Source organism: Antechinus flavipes, chromosome 2 (genome assembly GCF_016432865.1).
Source record: "Antechinus flavipes isolate AdamAnt ecotype Samford, QLD, Australia chromosome 2, AdamAnt_v2, whole genome shotgun sequence".
Taxonomy (NCBI): domain Eukaryota; kingdom Metazoa; phylum Chordata; class Mammalia; order Dasyuromorphia; family Dasyuridae; genus Antechinus; species Antechinus flavipes.
In genome coordinates this window covers 192,368,789-192,393,055 of record NC_067399.1, presented here as the reverse complement: position 1 = coordinate 192,393,055, position 24,267 = coordinate 192,368,789, and the positions used below count along the sequence as shown (strand labels likewise).

General features: G+C 37.4%; 1 protein-coding gene across 2 annotated transcripts; it reads left to right on the top strand.

The window, feature by feature from the left end:
- Nucleotides 1–14,114: 14,114 nt before the first annotated feature.
- Nucleotides 14,115–21,312, top strand: LOC127548584 (ribonuclease H1-like). Of its 2 annotated transcripts, none has more exons than XM_051976042.1 (6): nt 14,115–14,268; nt 15,267–15,378; nt 17,016–17,070; nt 18,521–18,605; nt 19,916–20,040; nt 20,654–21,312. In XM_051976042.1, the coding sequence occupies exons 1-6, from the start codon at nt 14,178–14,180 to the stop codon at nt 20,732–20,734; spliced, it is 549 nt and encodes a 182-aa protein (XP_051832002.1). In that variant the 5' UTR covers nt 14,115–14,177; the 3' UTR covers nt 20,735–21,312. The 2 variants fall into 2 exon arrangements, with proteins under 2 accessions (XP_051832002.1, XP_051832003.1); XM_051976043.1 differs by having other exon boundaries at nt 14,118–14,268; nt 15,282–15,378.
- Nucleotides 21,313–24,267: the final 2,955 nt, after the last annotated feature.

Here is a 24,267-nt window from a genome sequence, read left to right as displayed (position 1 = left end):
ATAATCTGTTACTGCATAATTTATTCTGAACATTTCAGGATGAGCCCCTCTATTTTTCATTCAATTCAAATCAATCAACACCCTTTTTTGCAAGACGCTCTGCTAGGCTACTAAAGGATAAATTTCCCCTTCCCTCTCTCTAAAAAAAAAAAAAAAAAAAAAAAAAAGCAAAGGCAAACAGTCTATGCCCTCAGTTTTCATTTCATTGGTAGAACAGACGATGCAGTATAAATAAATGCAATGTCTATGCAAAGTTAAGCTGTTATTTTAAAAGTTAAAGAATCCGAACATAAATTATGAAATAAAGCCATAACCAATAAAGTCTTCCCCACGGACAATGTAGATAATTGTTACCCGGGAAACTTGCAAAATTAGAGCGTTTAATTTAAACTTATTTTTGTGATTGCATTGTTTCCTGTGAAGTGGATTACATGGATCAGTCACAGTTAAAACAAAAAAATATACATAACCCAATTCCCTTTCGTAAAAGAATAGTAAGTGGCCACCAGCAATCTTGTTTACTTTGGCTACAATTTTTGGAATAACGTATACGCCTGCACTCACTTCCTCCTTAGTTTCCCGAAAGCGCTTTAGTATTTTAAGAGAAAAGATCTTGCACAGATTTACAACAAGGTAAGTACTACAGATAGTAGCCTGAGGAAGCAGTCTCTAGAGAGCTCTGATGAATATAATCCCCTGAGCAAGTTTGAGCTGTTCCGCCAGGGTTTGTGTGCCTCTTTATTCAAGAATTCTTGCATCACAAAACGAATTATAAATCGCGCGCTTAGTCTGAGCCGGATTTCTAGGACTAGCAAAGGGAGGAAAATACTGGGGAACTTCCGGATAGCAACCCATGGAAATATGGATGTTGGATTTTAGCCATTTAGGGAGGCGAGAAGGAAACGTCCCCCAGACCACGATAGGGTTGAATACCCTGTGAGCCGAAATGAAATTATCAATTGCTGTCTGAGATGAGGATAGTGGGAAAAGGCCCTAATACCAAAAGTGAAAGTCCGAAAATTTAAGGATTGGAAGCCCGGTACCCAGGAAAAAAATGTAGTAACAGAGCCTTCTGTGAAGTTAAGCATGCAAATCTTTTGCCATCATATCAATTTAGACCGGTATTAAAGAACTAGATTTAGCCAATGTGAATAGGGATGGATACTTTATACACACGTCATCTCCTTGATAAGGATGTGAACTATATGTGGGCAGGGGTTATTTCATTTTACTATTGTATTCCCACTAATTAGTACACTCTCTGGCATAAAAGAGGTGCTTACTAAGTGTTAGTTGATTGACCCAAAAAACTGGAGATAAATTACATTATTTTGGAAGAGTTATACAATTGTAAAGTTGAAAGCAATCTTAAAAGATGTTGAAGTTAATACAATTTTAGTAATTTGATGCCAAAGGAAACATAAATATTTGCATAATAGTTTAAGGTTTGCAAAACACTTTGCTTGCATTATCTATATTGAACTTGAACCTCAAAAAATTATATAAGTAGTATTACAGGTATTGCTATCCCCATTTTATAACACGTTGAGACGCTGTGATTTAACCAGGTTTTACCCATCTAGGTTGTCCTGATTTCAGGTCCACCATTCTATTTTCTGTGCCACATTGCCTCTCCTGTTCCTAGTTGAGAATATTTAGTGAGTCAGAATAGAGCTACCAATTAGTGATTTAATCATAGATTTAGAATTAAATGATATCTTAAAGGTTAATGAGTCTACCCCCATCATTGTGAATGAGATAAGGTGAGGTTTTTCAAGACAGTTGTGAAAATCAAGTAAGGCTTCTTCTATTTCAAAGTTTGAGTAGGCCTGAAGGACTTTTAAGCATTAAGTCAAGAGCATACTTAAAGTTTCCTCCCTCTTATCCCCCTAAGGGCATACTTAAGTCCCCTTTTTGTTATCCTCCCTATTTCAACCAAATCTGGGCAGCTGTGTACTTATTGTTCAAGTTCAATTTCTTGGGTAGTTTCCGTGTTTAGAATGTAAGATCCTCAGCCAATAAGGATGAGAGTCAGTGGTGGGAGGGGGGAATTGGCATTAGGGATTAAACGTGTTGACCCTGCCCCCTATGGTACTTCCTCCCTTCGATTGAGTGCTCTATGGGTGTGACAATTGATTCTCTGGAGAACGTAAAATAAAGGTTGCTTTGCTTCTAGATATCTCTCCAGTCTTTTTTTATTCAATGGTTTCTGACCCACACAATTGTAAGGAGTAGCTCTTACTTAAGACAGCTTCCCCAATCAGTTAAACTAAGAAAGCCCAAAAGAGCTCAAAATACCCTAGAATGGAAACTGAATCACCCAGTCATAGTAAGATCTGCAGAGATGTGGGTGGGGTTGGGTTGCCAGCACAGATGGGGCAGAGAGGAAGCTACAATGGGGCTGAAGCCTCCAGTTAGTTTTAAAAGTTCAGGACTTCTAGTAGTTCTAGTGGATTTGCAATCACTCTTTTTTGCTGTGAGGAAGTGGCTACTCACTTGATTTTCCAAGGCTACATAACTTTGTTGCTTTTCACCATTTCCAAGGCCTCACCCATGGATGGGAGTGAGGGAACACAGTGAATTCTGACTTCTACCTCCACCTTTCCTTCCCATCCCTGCCATTAGCATAGTTTGTTGGAAGTTTCCAGTGAGTTTTCATTTTTAAAAGCATCAAAGAGAAATAGATTGGGGGGGGGGGGGAAGGGGAAGGGGAACATTCCATTCCAATACTTCCCCCATATATTTTCCTCTCTGCCTTCTCTTTAACCAATGGGCAACCCAGTGTAATAAACTGTCAACCACAGGATATAAGTTTATGACCAGGGAACTTATCTAGGTTGTTAGGGTGTCATCTAGATTTCCAATATAGAGCCACTTATGCTAATGTTTACATAGTCTCTCTAATTTAGAACATGACAAATAGAAAATGCAATGAGATATCATAATAGGTCTTTATGGACCGGGTTTTGTAGAGGGAGTGTTTGGACTTGTGATTTAGGAGCACTGTACAATTAACTGGCTTTACTACTATGATTAACATAGCCCAAATTTATCAGAGGCAAAATCTGAATCCAGATCCTCCTCACTGCAGATGTTGAGGTCTAGCTTTGGGGTACCTAAATGAAATTAGGGTTAAGGTCTAGTGGCAGATTTGGGGTACAGATTCGACGCAAGGGGGTCTAGTAGCGGCGCGAGTTCCCAATAAAAGCATTTATTGGCCCAGAGAGCTAGATTGATAAAAGAGGTTTATTATTAGATAAGCAAAGGTAAAGTATAGGCGAAGGTAGAGATAAGGAGGGCACTGGACAGAGAGTCCAGTGGACAGAGGGTCCTCACATGGTAGCCATGTTTGGAATCTCTGCAAAGAGGGGTTCCCAGCGTGGCCTTTTTATAATAGGAGACTTAGCTCGAGGGGCTTTCGGGTGTAGCCCCAAAGTTGGCTCATATCCGGGTGGGGCTGGGAACAGGCCAAATCTTCTATTGGAATTCAAAAGGACCAGGATGTGTGAGTTAAAGAGCAATTTACATTATTAACTAGGAGAGGGTGGGAATCTAGAAAGCAAGCTTTCCCGCATCACAGAGACTTCTCTTTGTTTTGGCACTATTTCATCATTAATTCCCTGCTTACTCTACTGTCCAGACTCTTTAACCTAGCACTGAAGACCCTCTACAATTCCAGCCTCATCTCTGGTCACCTTGTCAAACAATGGAATAAAATACTCCTATAAATCAGTAAGCTCTTTGCCACTGCTACAAACAGAGGCTGGATAATCATTTGTGTGAGATAGGTGGAAGAAACTCTGGCACAAGGTAGACTTCAGCCTAGATAAACCTTTAAAATTCTTTATAATTCTCACAAAAGGAGAGCTCAGAGAATGGTCCCTGGAAGAATTTTTTTTTTAATTTCTCAAAAGCAAAATAGTCTTCAGTCAAAAAACATTTAGCTATTTAGTGAAATGAGGCTTTATTTAAAAAAAAAAATTCCAGAAAACAATCAGACTCTAAAAATATACATTACTTATGATTAAATACACCAAAGGAAAAATATTAACAAATGTCAATTATTAGACTATTTAATCAAATGGAAATACATAAAAATAAAGCCAAATAAAATAACCAAACATCCTATTATCCAGAATCACCAAATCTAAAATGGTATCCTGTACTGCTTATTCAATAATAATTTTTGAATTTTGGCTAATCAGTGTGACTAAGTGTTTTGGATTAATATTTCAAGCTGCCAGACATCTTTGCAAGACTCACACTCAATTTATTTTATCACATTATAGTAACCAATAAACATTTATTTATTAAGAGCCTACTATGTGCCAGGCATGGGTACTAAATGCTAGGGATAAGAAAAAAAGCAAAAAAATAGTACATATCTATGAGGTACTCAAAATCTTAATGTGATGCCAAAGAAACTGAGCAAGACAAGAGATTAGAGACCAATTCAATAGTTTATTAAATGGAGAGAAATACTGGGACCAATGGATCAATGTTTGATCCCAGAGCTGGATGAGACTATCATCTCCAGCCCAGAGTATTGGGACAGCAAGCTTTTATAGAATAATAAGAACAATGACATAATGGGGGTACCTATGTGGGGATAACCTAATGGAGGGGGAGGTTACTGATAATCTAATAACATCTAAAATGGATAAACCTGTTAAGGTCTAGCTTTGGGGTACCTAAGTGAAATTAGGGTTAAGGTCTAGTGACAGGTTTGGGGTACAGATTCGGCGCAAGGGGGTCTAGGCCAGAGAGCTAGATAAAAGAGGTTTATTATTAGATAAGTAAAGTTAAAAGTGTAATGCCGGAGAAACTGAGGCAGGAGAGAGATTAGAGAGTTTTTAATATTTTATTAATGGGAGAGTAAGATTGACTGGACAGGACTCTCGTCTCAGAATTATCCAGTCAGACAGAGATAAGTATACTGGGACCAAGGAATCCATATTGGTCCCAGGGCTGGAGGACCCAAAGAATCCAGCTTCCAGCATACAGCTGCCAGACGTCATACTCCAGCCATGAATGGAGGAACCCCAACTTCTTAAATACCTTTTTGGAGACAAAGAAGAAAGGGAGGGAAAGTTTTTTTATCAGGGAGGGGAAGCCATAAAACCTAAAAATTCCAGAGACAAAGAAGTAAAGATATCATGGGTTGATCTTGGAATATTCTAAAGGAATATTGTAAATCCCTAAAAGAATCAGGAGATCTACTCTTTTATCTTGCTAATTCATAACCCGAGAGCGAATAATCCTTAGTTTTACTGGGTCAGAGACAGAACAGTTAAGGTAACTGAGACAGGGAAACTGAGTCAGGACAGTTAAAGACAACTGTGGCATAACATTCCACACTCTTTCTCCTAAATATTCAAACCTTTGAATCTTAGCAGCTTCCTCCAGGTATCCAGGAGGTCTTTGACCCACCTTATGTAAAGCAAATGAGCCAAAAATAAAACTAGAAAAAAATGTAAGGACTCATATGGCAAGAGCAAGTCTCTCCCTGATAACCCCAGAGTTAACAGCTGTACAAAGGCTCCCTTGTTGCAAGCATGTCAGGTCCTCTACAGTTTTGGAGCACCACCTCAGCCAGAGAATCCAGTTTGAGATGGACAATATTTGTGCACTTAACTCAGTCTCTGCTTACAGAGCAGCAGGGTCCAAGGCCCAGTCAGAGAGGCAGCCCTCTCCATGGGGGAAGGATGAGGCTTGTAGTACTCCACCCCTCCCCACCCAGAGAAACAGGACTGCTATTAGAATACATATTTCTGAGCAGATTATGCAGTTAGACCATCAAGGCAGGCAAACTCCAAACTTTTTAGGTGCCTCAAGCCAACCTTCAAGGTCCTTTGAAATGCTGAAATACGTAATGAACTGGGGTTACAGGAATGGAAAAATAGATCAGAGAGACTGCCAGTGTCAGGACAGGTGTCTGATTTCTAAAAACTTTTCTAAAAAAATAATCCCCAAAACTGAGTCTGCCAGGGCACTTTTAACAAAATAAGGGATTCTAAAACTAAAGCATCCAAATTCAATCTGAACTAGTGAGATAGTGGGTGGGGCAGAAATGCCTAAGGCAAAGTGAATTAGGAGCTAAGGGTTCCCATTCTTTCAGGTATTTTGAAAAAAATATACCAGTTTCCCCAATGTTCTATCTCTACCTCCCTTTTTTTTTCTCACAGAAAGGAATTATCAAATGACCATTCCCCAAATAAATCCCAAGAGCAAATCAAAATCCCTATACATAACAGACTAATACAGTAGCATTTCCTAAAAAGGCCTAAAAAGCCCTCAAACATAACAGCAATGATTACACAGTTTTAATAAATCCCATCCCAAATCTTAAAACACACAGTAATAGATGATCCAGGTAAGTAAGGTTTAACAGTCAGTCATCAACCATTCCCAAAGTCCCTCATATCAGTCCAAAGTACAGTCGATGCAGAGTCAAGTCCATGGTCTCATTTTTAAAACTGCTGCTTCAGGCTATGAAGTAATAGGAGGCTCTCATTCCTTGCAGAATGGGTGTGTCATGCTGGCAATCAAAGCTGATCAAAGTTGATCCAGGTTCCAGAAGCAAGTCAATATCTGTAATTTGACCAAAATCTAGAACAAAAACACAAATCTAACACATAAAGATTGGATCAGTCTCAGATAGACTCAGTTCACCAGACTGTTGCAAAATACAAGGCCAAAATAAATTGACGAGCAGTTTCCTATGTGAAGAGATGAGTTTGCTTTACAGGCCAAGCAAATGGCTGCAGTCTTACAGACCCCTGTTAATTGTCCACTTATCATGTAGAAACCTTAAAGGAACAAAACACAAATATCCAGTAACAGACAGATGACCAGGCGAAATATTCAGTTGCCCAAGCATTTAGGATACATAATTACATATAACCAGACTGAAAATAGCAAGGCATGACATAATTGAATTGCATTAACAATTCTATTGACCATTGCTCTGATCAGAGAGAGATCAGTTACAGAAGGAAAAATTCAAGAACATAACTATAATATAACATAAGCAGTTGAGTTTTAACAGCTTATCAATCAATTGTCCCAGTAACTGTCACAGGGTGGAGCTTTAAAACTCCCAAATAGCATTAGCTAATTAACTCTAAGCCCAAAAACTTTTACCTCCAATAACAAATGTCATTAATCAAATTTCTGATAAATCTTAAACAAAGAGTTACCATAAGTTCACAACTTAGAACAATTATATCTAGGTAGATGTTACATGAGTGAACATTATACATACAAATCAGTTTGCTTTTAAAATACCCAATACATAGAAAAACATCCCAAATTGCATATTGTCCATAACAGAAACATTTTCAAAAGGACAAAGAAAAAAAACTATTATGTTCAGAGGCCCTTTAAATAACCTCAGGATGACCCAATACAATCAATTTAAACTTATACAAAAAACCCAATTCCACATAAAAGAATTCAAGAAGGTTTTTTTAACATAGCAATTAAACTAGAAATACTCGGACCAAAGTATGGATCACATTTATGACCATTTCTCTTAACCAAGAAAACCTTTATGAAGAAACAAATATTCAATCAATTAACCTAAAGTAAGCATGTCCTTAAAAATCACACTTTGCTGCACTGCCGCAATCAGATAAGAGAAAAAAAACAGCAGGAACATACTCAGGGGGGTAAGGGAAGGAGAGGATTCCACGTGGCCACCCTTCCTCCAATCCTGACCCTCTAGAAAAAAACTTCCCTCAGCTTCCCCACTCAATTTCCTACATGGGGATCCTTTTCAAGATTTAACCCATCAGTTTCCCAATATCAGGTTTCTTCCCAAATCCACCCATTTCCAACTTTCTCTTTCCCCCTGACTACATACTTAAACAATCTCCTTAAAGAACTTTCCTTCCCAGGTGCTCCTTTGGTAAAGTAGCAGAAGGCAGTGGGGGTGGGTGACTCCTTCCCCCACCTCTTCACCTACTCCCAAAAGTCTTTCTTTCACCTTCCTAACACCATGCAAACCTTTAATTTCCCTTACAAATCAGTCCTTCCTAAATCACCTGCATTCCTCTTTCCTTTTCCCTTCAAAAACCTGTAAGATTCACACTATAGTCAACCCGAACCTCCACAAAACCCACACTGTCCAGCAGAGCTGGATTTAAAGTATAACTTATGTTAACAAATAACTCAATATATTTCAAAAGGTAACAAACTGAATCAAACTAATACAGCTGTTTTTAAAAGTTTTTTCTCCTACCACATTTCTTCTAACAGCTATTAGCATCTTATCTCCAGAGCTTTTTATTGCCCAGGCCAGACTAAGCTTGAATTTTATTGCTCTTTACTCTAGTAGGCTTTTCCTAAAAAATTTTAAATCACAAGCAAATTTTCCTTAATCATTGTTCTTAAAACTTAACAAAGCTTTTAAATCAGCAAAAACAGACTAGGGGCTTTTTCCAGGATTCCCCACCCTCAGAGAGAAGTTTGTTTCACCTTGAAAATTCTGTGAACTTCCAAGGAAGCCCATTTATTTAGTGCTTTTCTCTGCCTTCACAGAGAATGCCTAGATATTCCATTCAAACTTCTTTCCTTCAAAATGTTAGCACCTGCTCTTCTATATATATTTTTTAACTTTCCGAACTTTCAAATCCCTTTCAATCTATTTTTTTTCCCTTTTTTTTTTCCTTTCCCTTTTCTCCCTTTTTCTCACAGGCTGCTGCAGTCAGCCAGAGACAGAGAGAGAGAGAGAAAGATTTTTCAAACTTCTTGATATTTTCTAAGCCTGCAACACAGAGGCTGAATCCTTATCTCTTACAAGCTTACTAACTTTTAACACAGACACACACAAACAAACATGGAGCTCCAATTTACTATGCACAGTTGCAACGTTGTTTTCCAACCAACAACATAACAGACAAACCACACAGAACATAGAACATATATCACACAGACTACACAGTTACAACATTAAGCAAACATACCCAGAGGCTATTTTCCAGCGTCCCAGAAAATACCCGTCTCAGAATTTTTAAACCCGTCGGTATTTATTCTGAGACCACAGGTTGCTAGCAACAGAACAGACCAGAACCAGAACCAAAACAAGATGGTACCCCAAAAGGTACCCAGACAGACTTACTCTCCCGAATGCCGAATCAAATGCCGAATCGATTTCGTTGTCCACTGTAGGCCGGACTGAGGCTGAGGAACCACTTAGCCAGAGTGCTGGTCTTTTCTCAAGGAACAGACCAAGGTCCTGAGCCCCCCTTAGGCCTAGGTGGAGACCGAGAGGTCTCTAATCTCTAATCCAGTTCTCAGTTTCTATTATCTCGGTGGAACCTCCAAATTGTAATGCCGGAGAAACTGAGGCAGGAGAGAGATTAGAGAGTTTTTAATATTTTATTAATGGGAGAGTAAGATTGACTGGACAGGACTCTCGTCTCAGATTATCCAGTCAGACAGAGATAAGTATACTGGGACCAAGGAATCCATATTGGTCCCAGGGCTGGAGGACCCAAAGAATCCAGCGTCCAGCATACAGCTGCCAGACGCCATACTCCAGCCATGAATGGAGGAACCCCAACTTCTTAAATACCTTTTTGGAGACAAAGAAGAGAAAGGGAGGGAAAGTTTTTTTATCAGGGAGGGGAAGCCATAAAACCTAAAAATTCCAGAGACAAAGAAGTAAAGATATCATGGGTTGATCTTGGAATATTCTAAAGGATATTGTAAATCCGTAAAAGAATCAGGAGATCTACTCTTTTATCTTGCTAATTTATAACCCGAGAGCAAATAATCCTTAGTTTTACTGGGTCAGAGACAGAACAGTTAAGGAAACTGAGACAGGGAAACTGAGTCAGGACAGTTAAAGAAAACTGTGGCATAACATTCCACACTCTTTCTCCTAAATATTCAAACCTTTGAATCTTAGCACCTTCCTCTAGGTATCCAGGAGGTCTTTGACCCACCCTATGTAAAGCAAACGAGCAAAAATAAAACTAGAAAAAATGTAAGGACTCATATGGCAAGAGCAAGTCTCTCCCTGATAATCCCAGAGTTAACAGCTGTACAAAGGCTCCCTTGTTGCAAGCATGTCAGGCCCTCTCCAGTTCTGGAGCACCACCTCAGCCAGAGAATCCAGTTTGAAATGGACAGTTAGGTCTGTGGTCATTTGTGCACTTAACTCAGTCTCTGCTTACAAAGCAGCAGGGTCCAAGGCTCATTCAGAGAGGCAGCCCTCTCCATGGGGGAAGGATGAGGCTTGTAGTAGCTCCACCCCTCCCCACCCAGAGAAACAGGCAGGGCTGCTACTAGAATACAGATTTCTGAGCAGATTACACAGTTAGACCATCACAGCAGGTAAACTCCAAACTTTTTAGGTGCCTCAAGCCAAACTTCAAGGTCCTTTGAAATGCTGAAATACGTAATGAACTGGGGTTACAGGAATGGAAAAATAGATCAGAGAGACTGCCAGTGTCAGGACCAGCGGCCCAGAAAATACCCGTCTCAGAATTTTTAAACCCGTCGGTATTTATTCTGAGACCACAGGTTGCTAGCAACAGAACAGACCAGAAACAGAACCAAAACCAGATGGTACCCCAAAAGGTACCCAGACAGACTTACTCTCCCGAATGCCGAATCAAATGCCGAATCGATTTCGTTGTCCACTGTAGGCCGGACTGAGGCTGAGGAACCACTTAGCCAGAGTGCTGGTCTTTTCTCAAGGAACAGACCCAGGTCCTGAGCCCCCCTCAGGCCTAGGTGGAGATGGAGAGGTCTCTAATCCAGTTCTCAGTTTCTATTATCTCGGTGGGACCTCCAAATTGTAATGCCGGAGAAACTGAGGCAGGAGAGAGATTGGAGAGTTTTTAATATTTTATTAATGGGAGAGTAAGATTGACTGGACAGGACTCTCGTCTCAGATTATCCAGTCAGACAGAGATAAGTATACTGGGACCAAGGAATCCATATTGGATTTTTAGGTTCTAAGAATTCCAAGAGACAAAGAAGTAAAGATATCATGGGTTAATCTTGGAATATTCTAAAGGATATTGTAAATCCGTAAAAGAATCAGGAGATCTACTCTTTTATCTTGCTAATTTATAACCCGAGAGCAAATAATCCTTAGTTTTACTGGGTCAGAGACAGAACAGTTAAGGAAACTGAGACAGGGAAACTGAGTCAGGACAGTTAAAGAGAACTGTGGCATAACAATGGTAGAGGAATCTCTACAAAGAGGGGTTCCCAGCGTGGCCTTTTTATAATAGGAGACTTAGCTCGAGGGGCTTTCAGGTGTAGCCCCAAAGTTGGCTCATATCCTGGTGGGGCTGGGAACAGGTCAGATCTTCTATTGGAATTCAAAGGGACCAGGATTTGTGAGTTAAAGGGCAATTTACATTATTAACTAGGAGAGGGTGGGAATCTAGAAAGGGATCTTTCCCACATCAAACCTTTATCTTGTCAAACATTAAGAAGGAATGTCTATAACCTAAAGATATAAAAGCTTTATCTCAAACATTAAAAGGGAAAGGCAGAGTAACTAAATAGGACAATTGGAGAAACTAGGTCAGGACATCAAAATGGAACTTTGGCACAACATTAATAGGCAGATATATAAAAAGAAGCTAAAAAAGACTGGGGGAAGTGAAGTGGGGGAAGGAAAGGTAGGAAGGGCTGGAGATATGATGAAGTTCTGTAGCCAGGTGGGAAATTGTGAGATGTTTGCCTGGGTTGTTGGTGTTGAGTCATTTTTCAGGTATGTAACTCGTTGTGGGCCCTATTTGGAGTTTTCTTGGCAAAGATGCTGGAGTGGTTTGCTTTGCAGATAAGGAAACAGAAGCAAAACAGGGTTGAGTGACTTGTAGCTGAGACCAGATTGCAGGAACTCAGAAACATGAGCTTTCATGACTCAAAGGGCATTCCAACCAATGTGCCACCTAGCTGCCCTGGGACTCTGCCTTAAATAGAAGTTCCCTGATGCCATCATCGAACTTCTTCAGGGAGAGTTGGGCCAAAAGTCAAGGAGTGCTGAGTGAGTGTGACATCATCTTCCTGATGTCATCACCCTCTCCCAGAAGGAAAGACAACAAATTACTGTATATCTATAGTTATCAATAGATAAATTTAGATATAGATGAATAGATTACAGACATTTAACAAACGATTATCATAACAAATGGTATAAAAATATCAGAGGTATATGCCTGGAAAAGATGGGGCCATATGCATTGAGAAGCTAGACAACCATGGGCCCTAGGGCCATGTACCCACATTAATGTCAAGAGACTGGGGGGGGGGTGACTAGCATGTAGAATATTTATGTGAAAGTGATGTAATGTGATTTTGGGTTCCCCTGATCTTGGGACTTCTAATGAGTCCTTGGTCTTCTAGCTTTGGAATCTGCCTCAGGAAACTGAGCACACTCAGTAGGCCACTCTTATAATTCATTTGGAGATTACTTCCCAGCCTTACCCTTGGGTCACAGAATTAACATATATATGATAGAAAGCTGTGTAAGTACCTCCTTGCTTTAGTCTTTTTGGATTCTCTTAGAATTCAATCCACTCAGTAATGGCGTCACATTGCTGTTAATAAACTTTGCCCCTTGACTAGGAGAGGGGTTCAAAGCCTTCAAATTCTTTAGAGACACCTAGTGACACTGATCTGGGACTTTTGGGGTCCCCCTTCTCAACCTCAACAAAAGTAAGGGTGCAGGAGTTGGGCGCAGATAGCATTATCTTTGCTGAGCTTTGGCAAAGAAAGGCCTTGTTTCTCACACTATCTCCTATTTTGAGAGCATTAGAATTATATTAATCAACACATGCTTTTGTTCAAAACAAAGGAAATACTTTTATTGCCATAGGGACTCCAGAAGAAAGATAAATATGATCAGCCCAGGATAAGAATTGATCACATAGTGATTACTAGGGGAAAGGAAGTATAGGGTGTCATTCCTTCTCATTTCTCATGATCTTAGAGGAAAGGTAGTGTGTCTTAATGGATTGGCAGCTGGACTTGGAGTCAGGAGAGCTTGGGTTCTGCTTCAGACAGGTGATGGGACCCTGAGCAACTCCAGGCCTATAAAGTGGCAGAGGAAGTTTGATATGCAGAGTGAAAGCGAGTTCCCTCACAAGGAATTTACCTGTTTTACTGAAATCATGGGTCTGTGTAAAATCAACAATAATAAAAACCACATTGGTAGAAGGTAGCTCTTTTCATTTCTGAATGATGAGAAACCACATGTTAATTAAAGATGAGCTTTGCACTTCATGGAAATATTGAGAAAGACTTCTGCTTTGGAAATAACTGGCATATAGTTTCAGTTTCTCTTTGGTTAGGTCACCAGAGCCATTTCAGTCAGAATAAACCCCCCACCCCCACATAACACAATGTCGTGGGAGAAAATTTATTCCAACTTTTAGCAAAGGAAACATCTTTTCATTTTAAAAAATTATTTCTATTATTTCTTAAAGCAAATCTATGAGTCCCATCATCCAAAATTATGTACATGTTATTTCCTCCAATATATCATAAAGTCTTTGAACACAGAAACTATTCAGGTCTCTCTTTTAATTCCAAATAGGTACCTACTAGGTTCTAGAAAAGTTCCTACCATTAAACCAACCACTTGTTCATTTTCTTTCCTTGAAAAGCCTTCCTCTCCCTTCCTGTCAATTAAAATTAAAATTTAAATCTTACCCACCCTTTTCCTCAAGAGCAAACCTCCCCCCACTGCGCCTTCAGAGATTTACCCTAAGGAGAAATATATGTAGATACTACTAAGCAGTTTCCCAGCTCCAGCAAAGATTGCCCTCGGTAAGGATTAGTTACACCTGAAGGAAAAGGTGTGTTCCCCTTGCAGTGTCTTTGTATTCACTGCTAGCACCGAGTAGTCTCCAGATGCTTAAAGGAATACATAAATTAATACGAAAAGACGAAAGATTATAAAAGAAAAGTATGGGGAAACAGAAAACTGGCCTTGGCATAAAAATGGCCCAGAGGCACCAAATATATTTTGTTCGCAACTAAGATAGAACAAAATGCCCTTTTCAGGATTAAAGAGGGGGCGGGAAGGAGGCGGAGTCTGGGCTGTAATTTGCTGCACCACCTACCACATTTCTTGGCTTTTAAAACTGTTTCCATTCTCTGAAGGTCAGTTACTTTCTTTTGCTATCAAACCTTTCTAGAGACTGAAGATGAGTTGGAATTACACTCCAAACAGCTATTACTATGACTATCAAAGTGGAAACTCTGGAAGCCAGTATGGACAATCATACCAAGGATCAGGTAGGTCGGAATAAAGATGGTAATAGGATGCTTAGCTGGAGACAACTGGGACAAAGTTCTCTTCTCAGAATAGAAGTGGGGATAGGGTTCTGTTCAGCTTTTTTGCCTTCTATCTTGAGACTTTCCTTGGTTATAGAGTCAAAGATTTAAAACATTTTTGCAGATTATGTAACTTACTCCTATTTCTAATTTTTAAAAATGTTAATCTGAGCAATCTGTTGAACAGGTGGGTTTTGAGGTGCTCTAGGTCTTCAATCTTAACCCAAAAAACTTTCCCACAAAAGTTACTGATTCTGCTGCTCAAAATCAGAAAGAAGCCCACTAAGAAGTGGTTAGGTCAGATGGGAGACTGGTCACGGATCATTTTTGTGCATCTATGTTATGATATGTTTTAATTAACTTTGGGCTTTCCTTTTGAGAGAATAGGAGTCTGGGTCCTAATTTTGCTAGCCTGAAAATATGTATGTGTAAAAATGGGCTTAATTTGTTTAACGATTCAGATAAAACTTTGCAGGGGTGTAATTGCAAACTGACTTTTAAGGAAGTCTAGGGAATTGAAACTAGAAACAAGTCCCACTTGGGTGGCAGAAAAGGTTGTGACTGTCTTGTTCCATCAAGAACAAAACTCAAAATTGAGTATTTAGGAGTTTATTAATTTATGGCAAAAAGTCAAATTATGTGGTATCATTTTAATCTTCCCTAGTTGCACATTATCTAGGATTCAAACCAAGGAACAGGAAAATTAAGACATTGGCAGGCACATAGTGAGTTTCTTAATAAGGCACATAAATTGATTACAATTTTAACTTTATAGAAAATTGAATATTACTTACATCAATCTTTGAATTCCTTGGAAGGTTTCTGTGGTCAGCATGACCTGGGCATTCTGGGGTGTGTGTGTGTGTGTGTATACAGTTTCTTATTATGCAAGTCTATATTCAAACAATACAGTAGTTAACAATTTGCCCCAAAGTCTCATTTAGGCTAATACACTGCAGAAATTTCTTTTACAGATCCTAACACTGTGTATGTAAAAGGTGCCTGCAAAAATAATGGAAGAGAAGGAGCACAAGGAGGTATTGGTACCTACTGGGGACCAAACCATAAATTGTAAGTATGTAGTCTTGCAAAAAGCCTACAAATGAGAACATTTTTAAAGACTTAATTTTGAGAAAGTCATAAGGCAAACTCCAAAATCTTCCTTTTTCAGTACATTTTACTATAATAAAGAACAATTTGGAAGACCAAGAGTAGAAACTTATTTCCCTTAGATTTACAAGTCATTTACCAATTTCCTGGTAGCCCGAGAGACATCATTAAAGCAATATAAAATAGGACTGCAATGGTATCGTCCAACATTACTAGATCTCACTATCTCTACTTTACCAGGCCAATGAATTGCCTGGGCCTTACCAGACTCATTGCCCAAATGCTACCCTCAGATCCCCAAGATTTCTCTTATAGACTTTTTGCTTGTTATAACAAACAACTTAATTTGCAAAACTATGAAATACTCCTAACTCTTTCCACATGCTGGCTTGCTATTCTCTCTTTAGTATCCTCTATAAACCCTATTCCCATCACCCTCTTTGGCATCCTAGGACTTGCTGTATGGCACTATCAGGTGCAGGTCACTTATTTTGACTAAAAGACTAATATTTTACTATATTGGCTATCTTCTCTTGAATTCTGGTTGACAATATCTGATTCCTGTCAAGTTAATTTATGAGTTATTTAAATGTTGCTTGGAATTAGGTTTAAATTATATCTATAGAACTGTTTTTGCCTTTGTACTTCACCTTTTATCTATATATGTCAAGACAATACATTTTAAAACTGCAAAAACAAGTTACTGTGTTTTCTTTGTCTTTTAAATAAGTTTGATCAGAACTTATCATTTTAAATGCAACCACTTTAGGATTTTGGTAATTCATTTAATTTCAGTTTAAGCTTTTTTTTATAAATGAGTTAGAGTAATTTGCAGAATTTTAAATGTTAATTAGAAATTCTAAAATTTGAATAGTTGTATGCTTTTTTATTTGGAACTGTTAAGTAGGCAGTCAAAATCTGAAGGTTTGGGAATAATCAGAATCCTACTTTTGTGTTTCAACTGAAAAATATACCACTCTAAAGCTTTTGTAGTCACTAAGAATTTTTGAACGAATTTCTAGACCAGCACTAGGAATAGATTCCTTTTGGGAAAATGAGGGATTTGGAGTTTTGTAAAATGATTAATGAAGGGAATCTCCTGGTTTGAAATTAACTCCTTAGCTTAAAATGGCAGGTTTACTTTTCAGTTGTTGTTGGTTGTTGTTTTTTAACTAAATTTAAAATTAAAATCCATTCTTTGTCTTATTTCTTACTTAGCCTTAATCATTGGTTTTGACCTTGTCTCAAACTGAGGTTCTGCAAAAAATTTTAGCTTAAACGCCAATGTTTCCCACTGCATCCAGGGCCATATACAGGTGCCCTGATTCCTCTTGTCTTGTCTCTGAATCCAGATTGTTCCAGAAGAGTGAGACTGGTGACTTGGCACAAACCTTTCTCATTTAAATTCAATTCATTTCCAAGTTATAGTCTTAGAAAACTTAAGATAAAATAAAATTCCCAACAGGCTTACTTAAAGAACATGAATCAGTTTTCCTACTATGTTAATCTTTCTAACCTTCTAAAATTCAAAATGTTATAGTCTGGTATATCTTAATGTGTTTTTGGTTTTCTTTTTTTGTACTGTTTTGTTCTTGTAGAAACACAAGTAGTACGTATTCTGGACGACAGACAAACCAAAGTGCATCTTTAGAAGTAAGTTAAAAGTTTTGATCTTTAGGAACTGAAAAAAGGCTTTTAGCTATGTCTAAAAGGCAAACAACTGAGGACTAACTAACACTGTTTATAATTAAGAAAATTTCAAAATTCTTCAAGTTAATTTGCATTCTGATCTTTTGAGTCCTGGTTTATTCCATTTTAAAAAGTAAACAGCTGCTGAAAAATAATTACTAGTTTCATTAATGTCCACAGCCAAAGAGGCAAGACCTTTTACCTGAGAAGTTGTTTTATGGCTAGCATTTATTTCTATATATTGGCAAAAAGTACGTTTATATTCACTCTTTTCATCTCCCACTACAACTATAAGGGACCTACAGGTTATCACCATTTTTACAAATGGGGAAACAAATTTAAGAAAGATTAAGTAATTGCTCAAAATCACAGAAAACTTGTGTCTTAAGGCAGGATTTGAATTCTTAAATCTTTGTAATTTCAAGTGCCACTTATTTACAGGGCCACCATTTATTAAGTGCCCTTATGGAGCTTAAGCATTTTACATCTAGGTAATGGCATCAGAAGTAATATTTTAAGAAGGGTTTTTCACTCTCACCTGGAAAACAAGCTTTAGCAAGCATGCAGCTTTGCATTGACATTATACTTTATTGCTTATTCCCGTGAAGGGAATGAGAGCTCGACAATTACCTTCTATTATTTTCTATATTGGTGTTTCTTCTGGGATGTAAATTTGTGTCAAAATTATATCTTGCCATGATTCCCCTCATGACTCCATTCCTTAAGTACGTAAGCAGCTAGTATAAGATAACAATGATCAAAAATGATTGTAAAGGGAAATATAGAAGTAACTTGCAAAACTGCCTTAAATATTAGAGACACATAAAAGCCATTGGCACACTGCCTGTTAAATGAAGATCACATCTTGGACGCTGCTAAAATAGAAACCAGCTAGGCCCTAATGTAAGAGCTTCAAACAGCCTATCACAAGATTGATGTAATAAGTTTTGGTTCCCTAAAGTAATATTGATAACTTTTGAGATTATGTTGAAATGTTAATGAGCTAACACTAAAGTGATTTAGTTTGCAAAACTCTGTCCCCAGAACATTTTTAACCTGCAATTTCTTACTTTCTTGGCTTTTAAGTTGTGATGTTGAATATGTTAGTTAACATTTCAGATGTGTGAATGGACTACTAAATAACATTTTAATTTCCACCTTTGGTACTTAAATTCATAATTATCATTCCCATTTCTAAAACATTTCACAATTACTAAGGGGTATAGATTGTCCAAGTATTGTCCCTATTTGACTGGGGGAGGGGCAAGGGAGGGAAACAAAATAGGAGTAATAAACTTCATGTTTTCACAATCAAAAGCTACAGAGTAGAGAAGAAAATGTGCATTTTTAATTCCTTTCTAATTAACTGTAGAAATTGTGAATCTCATGCCTTAACAAAAATTATTTTTTCAAGGCAGCTACAAAAGTGATTGAGCAAGCAAAGGCTCAAAATAAGAACAGAATCACTGTATGCACAGATAACCAACTTGTCACCAAAGGTAAGTTTTAGTACTATTGGGGATGTGCGTTGCATGGTGTCTCTGTAGTGGAGAAAAGAAACACGCTCACTTATCTCCAAAAGCTTAGCAAAACTAAGAATCCATTCTCAAGAGATTCTAAAGTCTAAAATAACTAGGAGGATCTAGTCTACTTTACTTTACTTGGCTAATCGAACGGAAGTCTCCTGAACCTTTCTCCATTTAAATATCAGTCACTTCATCTATTTGTAGTAATCCAGGTCTTCCAAAATCATTATTCTTGTTCTTATCCCATACTACTACACTGTAGTGAAAAAGGAGATTGGTGAGATTTAGGTCTCTATATATTTAAGAAACTGCAGAGCCTTTATAAGATTTCCAAGCCCATGGATTGGGGGTGGGGGGGGAAGTGAGGAAGTGGAGGGGGTGGGGGTGGAGGATGGATCATGACAGGTGGTGGATGGACACAAAAGCCTATTAGCATTACCTTCTGAATCCAAATAAATATGATCCCGGTCATCTTTATATGATTGATAATCTCCCAAGGATTAAAATAAGGGAAACAATAGATATATAATGTTTGGGTTCTTTAAGAGATTTTTTTTTTCTCAAGTTGTAAAATAGTCTGCATGGATGGAGTGCACCAATAAAGATAAAATTGCAAATACTAAAAAGTTAAAACTTTTTTTTAGAATTTTGTGTTCTAGTCCTAATTGTTTCCTGTAGTTATCGGCTACATGACCTGGCTGAATTCTAAATTTATATTTTACATCCTTAAAATGGAGAGAATATCTCTGCCTCTTAACCACATACAATGAAAACTGAATTTGAGTTACCAGTAGTAAGTGGTAATTTATTAAAGGCCTTGGCTTGATCTTTCCTCAAGCCAACTATTCCAAATCTAACCTTATGATCTTGAACCATTAATGGCCGTTGTCATAGGGAGTTGGGTTAGCTAACTTTGTGTGTGTGCGTGCACGCGCGCGCGTGCTTTATTGGGATAGAGATTATTACTGTTGTATTCTATATTGAAACTTTTCTTTTTTTTTTTTTAATAAATCATATGTAAGGTTTTTCAAGCCAAGTGGTTTTTTTTTTTTTTTTTTTTTTTTTTTTTTTTTTTTAATAAGCATTTAGACATTGGCTGGAGAAAATGAACACTTGTGTACATCTTTACTTCTGGCTGGAGAAAATGGAACACTTGTGTACATCTTTACTTCTAATTATGTACTAATATGGACAGTAATTTTCCTTAATTATGGAATCTCTGGTGGGAGGAAATTGTTTTTTCCCCAATTTGATAATACCAATAAGCAAAGGTAACTGTGCAGGTATGACCGAGTGGATTGACACATGGAAAGCAAATGACTGGAAAACAAGCAAAAATAAAGATGTTGTCCACAAAGATCATTTTGCCAAGTTGGATTCTATGACTCGAGGCATGAATGTTGAGTGGGTAAGGAATTTTAATTGGGAATTCTCTCGACAGAATACAAGGGAACATGGTTTATCTAGAAATCAAAGCTCAAAGTGGAATTTGGAAAATTTTCTAAATGGGCCTGTAAGGAGAACACTTAAAAGACTTAAAACAAAATGAATTTTTTGGGGGTCAGGAAATCGCTGAGTCTTGTAGTATAAAAATGTAGGAATGTGAATAATTTAAGAATTTAATGAAGCCATTTGAAAAATCCAGGCTCTAATAATTGTACTTGTTATGTGAGCAATATGATCTCATCTTTAGAAAAGATAACACTATCTATCTGATAAACAGACTACCCTATACAACCAATTTTCACTTGTTACATTTGAATGGCATTAAATTAGTGGAAGCTTTTTAGAAGATGTACCCCAAAAAAGGAAAGAGGATCTTAGAAGCATGCTTTTAAAGTTAAAATTTCATAGTTGATAACACAAAGGAAAACCATGTTATTAGTATGAAAAGTCATTCACTCCCTTTGAATATATTGAGATGAACTTCAATATAATCTGAATACTAACTGCTTAAGTCTGATGTTTGAGATTTTTCCTCAAAGATAAATTAAATTTCAACTTTTTCTTTATTTTAATAGAAACATGTACCTGCTGGTTCTAAAGAAGGAGGCAATGCTGAAGCTCGAAGACTAGCAAAAAATGCAACTAGAAAGAAGTGAGAAGACTAGATCAGTACTTAAGACAGTTAAAAAGTTTCCGTGTTTAACATTGCAATACCTTTTCTCTCCCTTATTCCCTTGTTTTGGAATTATACTCCATGGCTATTTTTGCCAGTTTGTTGTTTTTTCTCTGTGCTGTTTTAATTTTTTCCCTAATACAAATAAGAAAGAATTGCATATTGTAGAAATTGTTTTAAGAGAAGACATTATTTACCCAGCAGCTACTCCCCCCTCCCCCATTCCCTCAAGTATGTACTCAAAATGCCAATTATTACTTGGAACTTAGGAATAAAAATTCAATAAGTCTTATTTTCCATTAATTCATAATTTCTGATTTATGCACATCCTAGACTCTTCCATAAAATACTGCTTTTTCCATTTAAGATTAATACCGAGTTGACAAAGGTAAAATTCAATAACAAAGGGAAAGACTCAAAAAAAATTCTGATCAATAATGTTGATTAGTTCACATCAAAATTTTTTCCTCATTCTTTCTGTGTGTGAAATGTGTTTTATAATTCTTGGATACTGGTTACTTGTATCTATTTCCATTAAACCTCTTTAAGACTTAGCAACTATTTCAGTTTTTTTTTTTTTTTTTTTTAAGACTATGAAAGCAGAACAGAAGCTTCTATATTATGATCTTTAGGTTGATCTTTGTGTTCAGCCTTTCCCCATTTGTGACTATGTACATTCTGATTTGTAAGGCTTTCCTTGAACCTATTAGAAGCTCTTAATATTGCATAATTTTTCTATGTGCTTCCTACAATGATTATACTTCTCAATTAGGCAATAAAACTAGATTTTTTTTTTTTATTGGAGATAATTTGTAGTAACATGTATCAAGTCTTGATACAGCATAAGCACTTCATAAACTTCCCAAGTTAAAAGTGGTCTCCTGGAGAGGATACTTTAGGCAAGTGTAATCTTTGTTGGACTAATCTTTTTGGAATCTGTTCCAAAGAATCCTGAATCTGTTGTACTTGGCAAATTGTCCTTTGCTCTGATTCAAAATTGATACTGCTCTCGTTTTGCTTCCCATCACTATGTAGAAAACTAACTGGTTACCCAAAGTCCCTTCTAGCTCATTTTCTAGATGAGGAAACTGAAACAGTTAAGTCACTTGCCCAGCTAATGCTTTTTAAGCCAAATTTGAATTCTGGTCTTTCTGACAACTTCAACATTCTATCTATTGCTTCTTCTGGCTGCTGGAGCAACAGTATGAGAGGTAGAAAAATCCTGAACCCTCAAGTGGAGCTGATAAAGGTAACTTAGTCTTTTAAAGTTAGGGGAGGACAGATTGGGCTGAAGCCCAATCCTTGAGCAAACTGAAGCAAAATTATATTAGCACTAGATGACAGGATCCATGTCTGGATTTGGGTCTTGTAATTCCAGAATTCTACTTTGCTGCAGAAATTAGATTTGGCTTCCGAGTAAAAACAGTCATAAGTCAAACCTTATTTTTAAGATGGTGCTGGCCAAATAGCATGGCAATTAGGGTCGAGGACAACAGCCTTTATAACAATTTTGTCTCTAAGCCATGTTAGGGAATATTAAATCTGATAAAACATTTTTCTTGACAGTATTTGAATCATACCATCTGTTGAAAAAACAAGATAGTAACTTGGTTACCTGCGATCAAGGCAGTTTTACAGAGCTAGTCTAATAAACATTGAAGTTGGCATTTTAGAAAATATTAGCAATTTTCATAAGCTAATGTAGAACCCAGAGTTACTGTACAGCATGTCCTCTACACTTAGATACTTTTGATTTGCTCATTTCTCAGTCCATTCAAACTGAATAGCCAATGATCATATCCCTTAACTTTACCCAGTCCTCTAAAAGCAAATTTTAAGACCAACTCAAATGACACCTTCAAGAAGTCAACCTTCATCCCCTTAGCAGGTAAAACGCAAAGTATTAACGTTGTACAGTATTACAATATGACATTGGTATGATACAATTAGGTATTTGTATCTCACTTGGAACCTAAGGCAGTGCTTCGTTTGACACGCTCAGAACCTCTCCCCCAAGCTAGGAAGATCTTACTAATGCTTCTGGGCATCTCATTCTAGTGTTAGGAGGTTAGGAAATCCTGACTTAAAGCTGAAATTTTGCTTTACTTTAACTTATTTCTGCTATTGGTATAAACTCTGAATTTTCCGAAACAACCTGGTATAGCCCAGTCTTAATTATTTTTGGGCTGAAGTCCTAAAATTTGTGGGGAAAAGGCAATAAAAATGCTAATGAAGAAGAAAGACCCACAACTGGGTGGGTGCCAACCTGTCTGGCTGTTGCCCTGATATGATAATATATAGCTTCCATGGATAATGTTTCTTTCTCTGATGACAGCAACCTATTATCTACTTACCCACTTACTGTTTTATGGTTCTAAATTGGAGGATGTGGTAAGTGAGGGAAGAGAATTGAAAAGATTTCCTAGGGAAGTTAAAAAGGGGTCGTATAAATAAACAGTTATCAAGCATTTCTCAATGTTGTGGGCATTATGCTGAGGGATGAGTCTAAAGATATGAAGCAGAAAGGAAGTGCTGGAGCTAAATCTTGAAAGTACTATTTGAAAATGGTTTCCAGGCATAGAGGACAGACACAGATAGGAGATGAGGTGCTATGCAGTTGAGTATGCAAAGGTAAGCTGAGGGTGTTATAGGAAGAAATAAATCTCCCAGTGATTTCATGTGGTAAGCAATTGCTACTTGAATGTTTAAAACATAATTTCATTATACTTAAAATGCAGGTTTTGGTCAGTCTTTTCAGTTAAGTTCATTGTGCTATTTAGAGTCTGCATAGACAGCTGCTGGAATGGTGTGTCATTTCCTTCTCTAGCTCGTTTTCTAGATGAGGAAATTGAAACAAAAAGTTAAGTCACTTGCCCAGCTAATGTGTTTTAAGCCAAATTTGAATTCTGGTCTTTCTGACCAACTTCAACATTCTATCTATTGCTTCTGGCTGGCTGCTGGAGCAACAGTATGAGAGGTAGAAAAATCCTGAACCCTCAAGTGGAGCTGATAAAGGTAACTTAATTAGGAAAATTAAAATAGAAGGGCAGCACTAATTTAAAAGCTTTTTTTTTTCTTTTTTTAAAATTATAGCTTTTTATTTACAAGATAATATTGTTGTGAGGATAAATTAGATAATATCAATAAAGCATTTTGCAAACCTTAAAGTGCTACATAAATGTTGCCTATTGTCCTCATCATCCCACTTTGCTGCCATTCAAATCCTTGATAGATATTGTACCTTCACAGCTTAGATCTTTTCTCCAACTTTAACTGATCTTTACAGTTTTGATTATATTTGTCATTTTGTTTCTCCTACTGTTCAAATGATCAGTGTCCTCTTAGCATCTGATGATCCAAATTAGACAATAAACTCCAGATACAGGTTATTCAGGACAATTGTTTTTACAATTGTTTTACCACCTTCTCATTCTGATACTATGTCTTGATTAGCACGTGCCTATTATCCATCTAGGTAATTTCTGTTTTGTTTTGTTTTTTTCCACTTTCACGCCA

Excerpts from the sequence above, each read along its gene's own strand:
- LOC127548584 (XM_051976042.1), top strand. The coding sequence starts at position 14,178 with ATGAGTTGGAATTACACTCCAAACAGCTATTACTATGACTATCAAAGT. Across the intron at positions 17,071-18,520 it reads ACCAAAGTGCATCTTTAGAA|GCAGCTACAAAAGTGATTGA; the intron begins GTAAGTTAAAAG and ends TATTTTTTCAAG. Across the intron at positions 18,606-19,915 it reads TAACCAACTTGTCACCAAAG|GTATGACCGAGTGGATTGAC; the intron begins GTAAGTTTTAGT and ends GTAACTGTGCAG.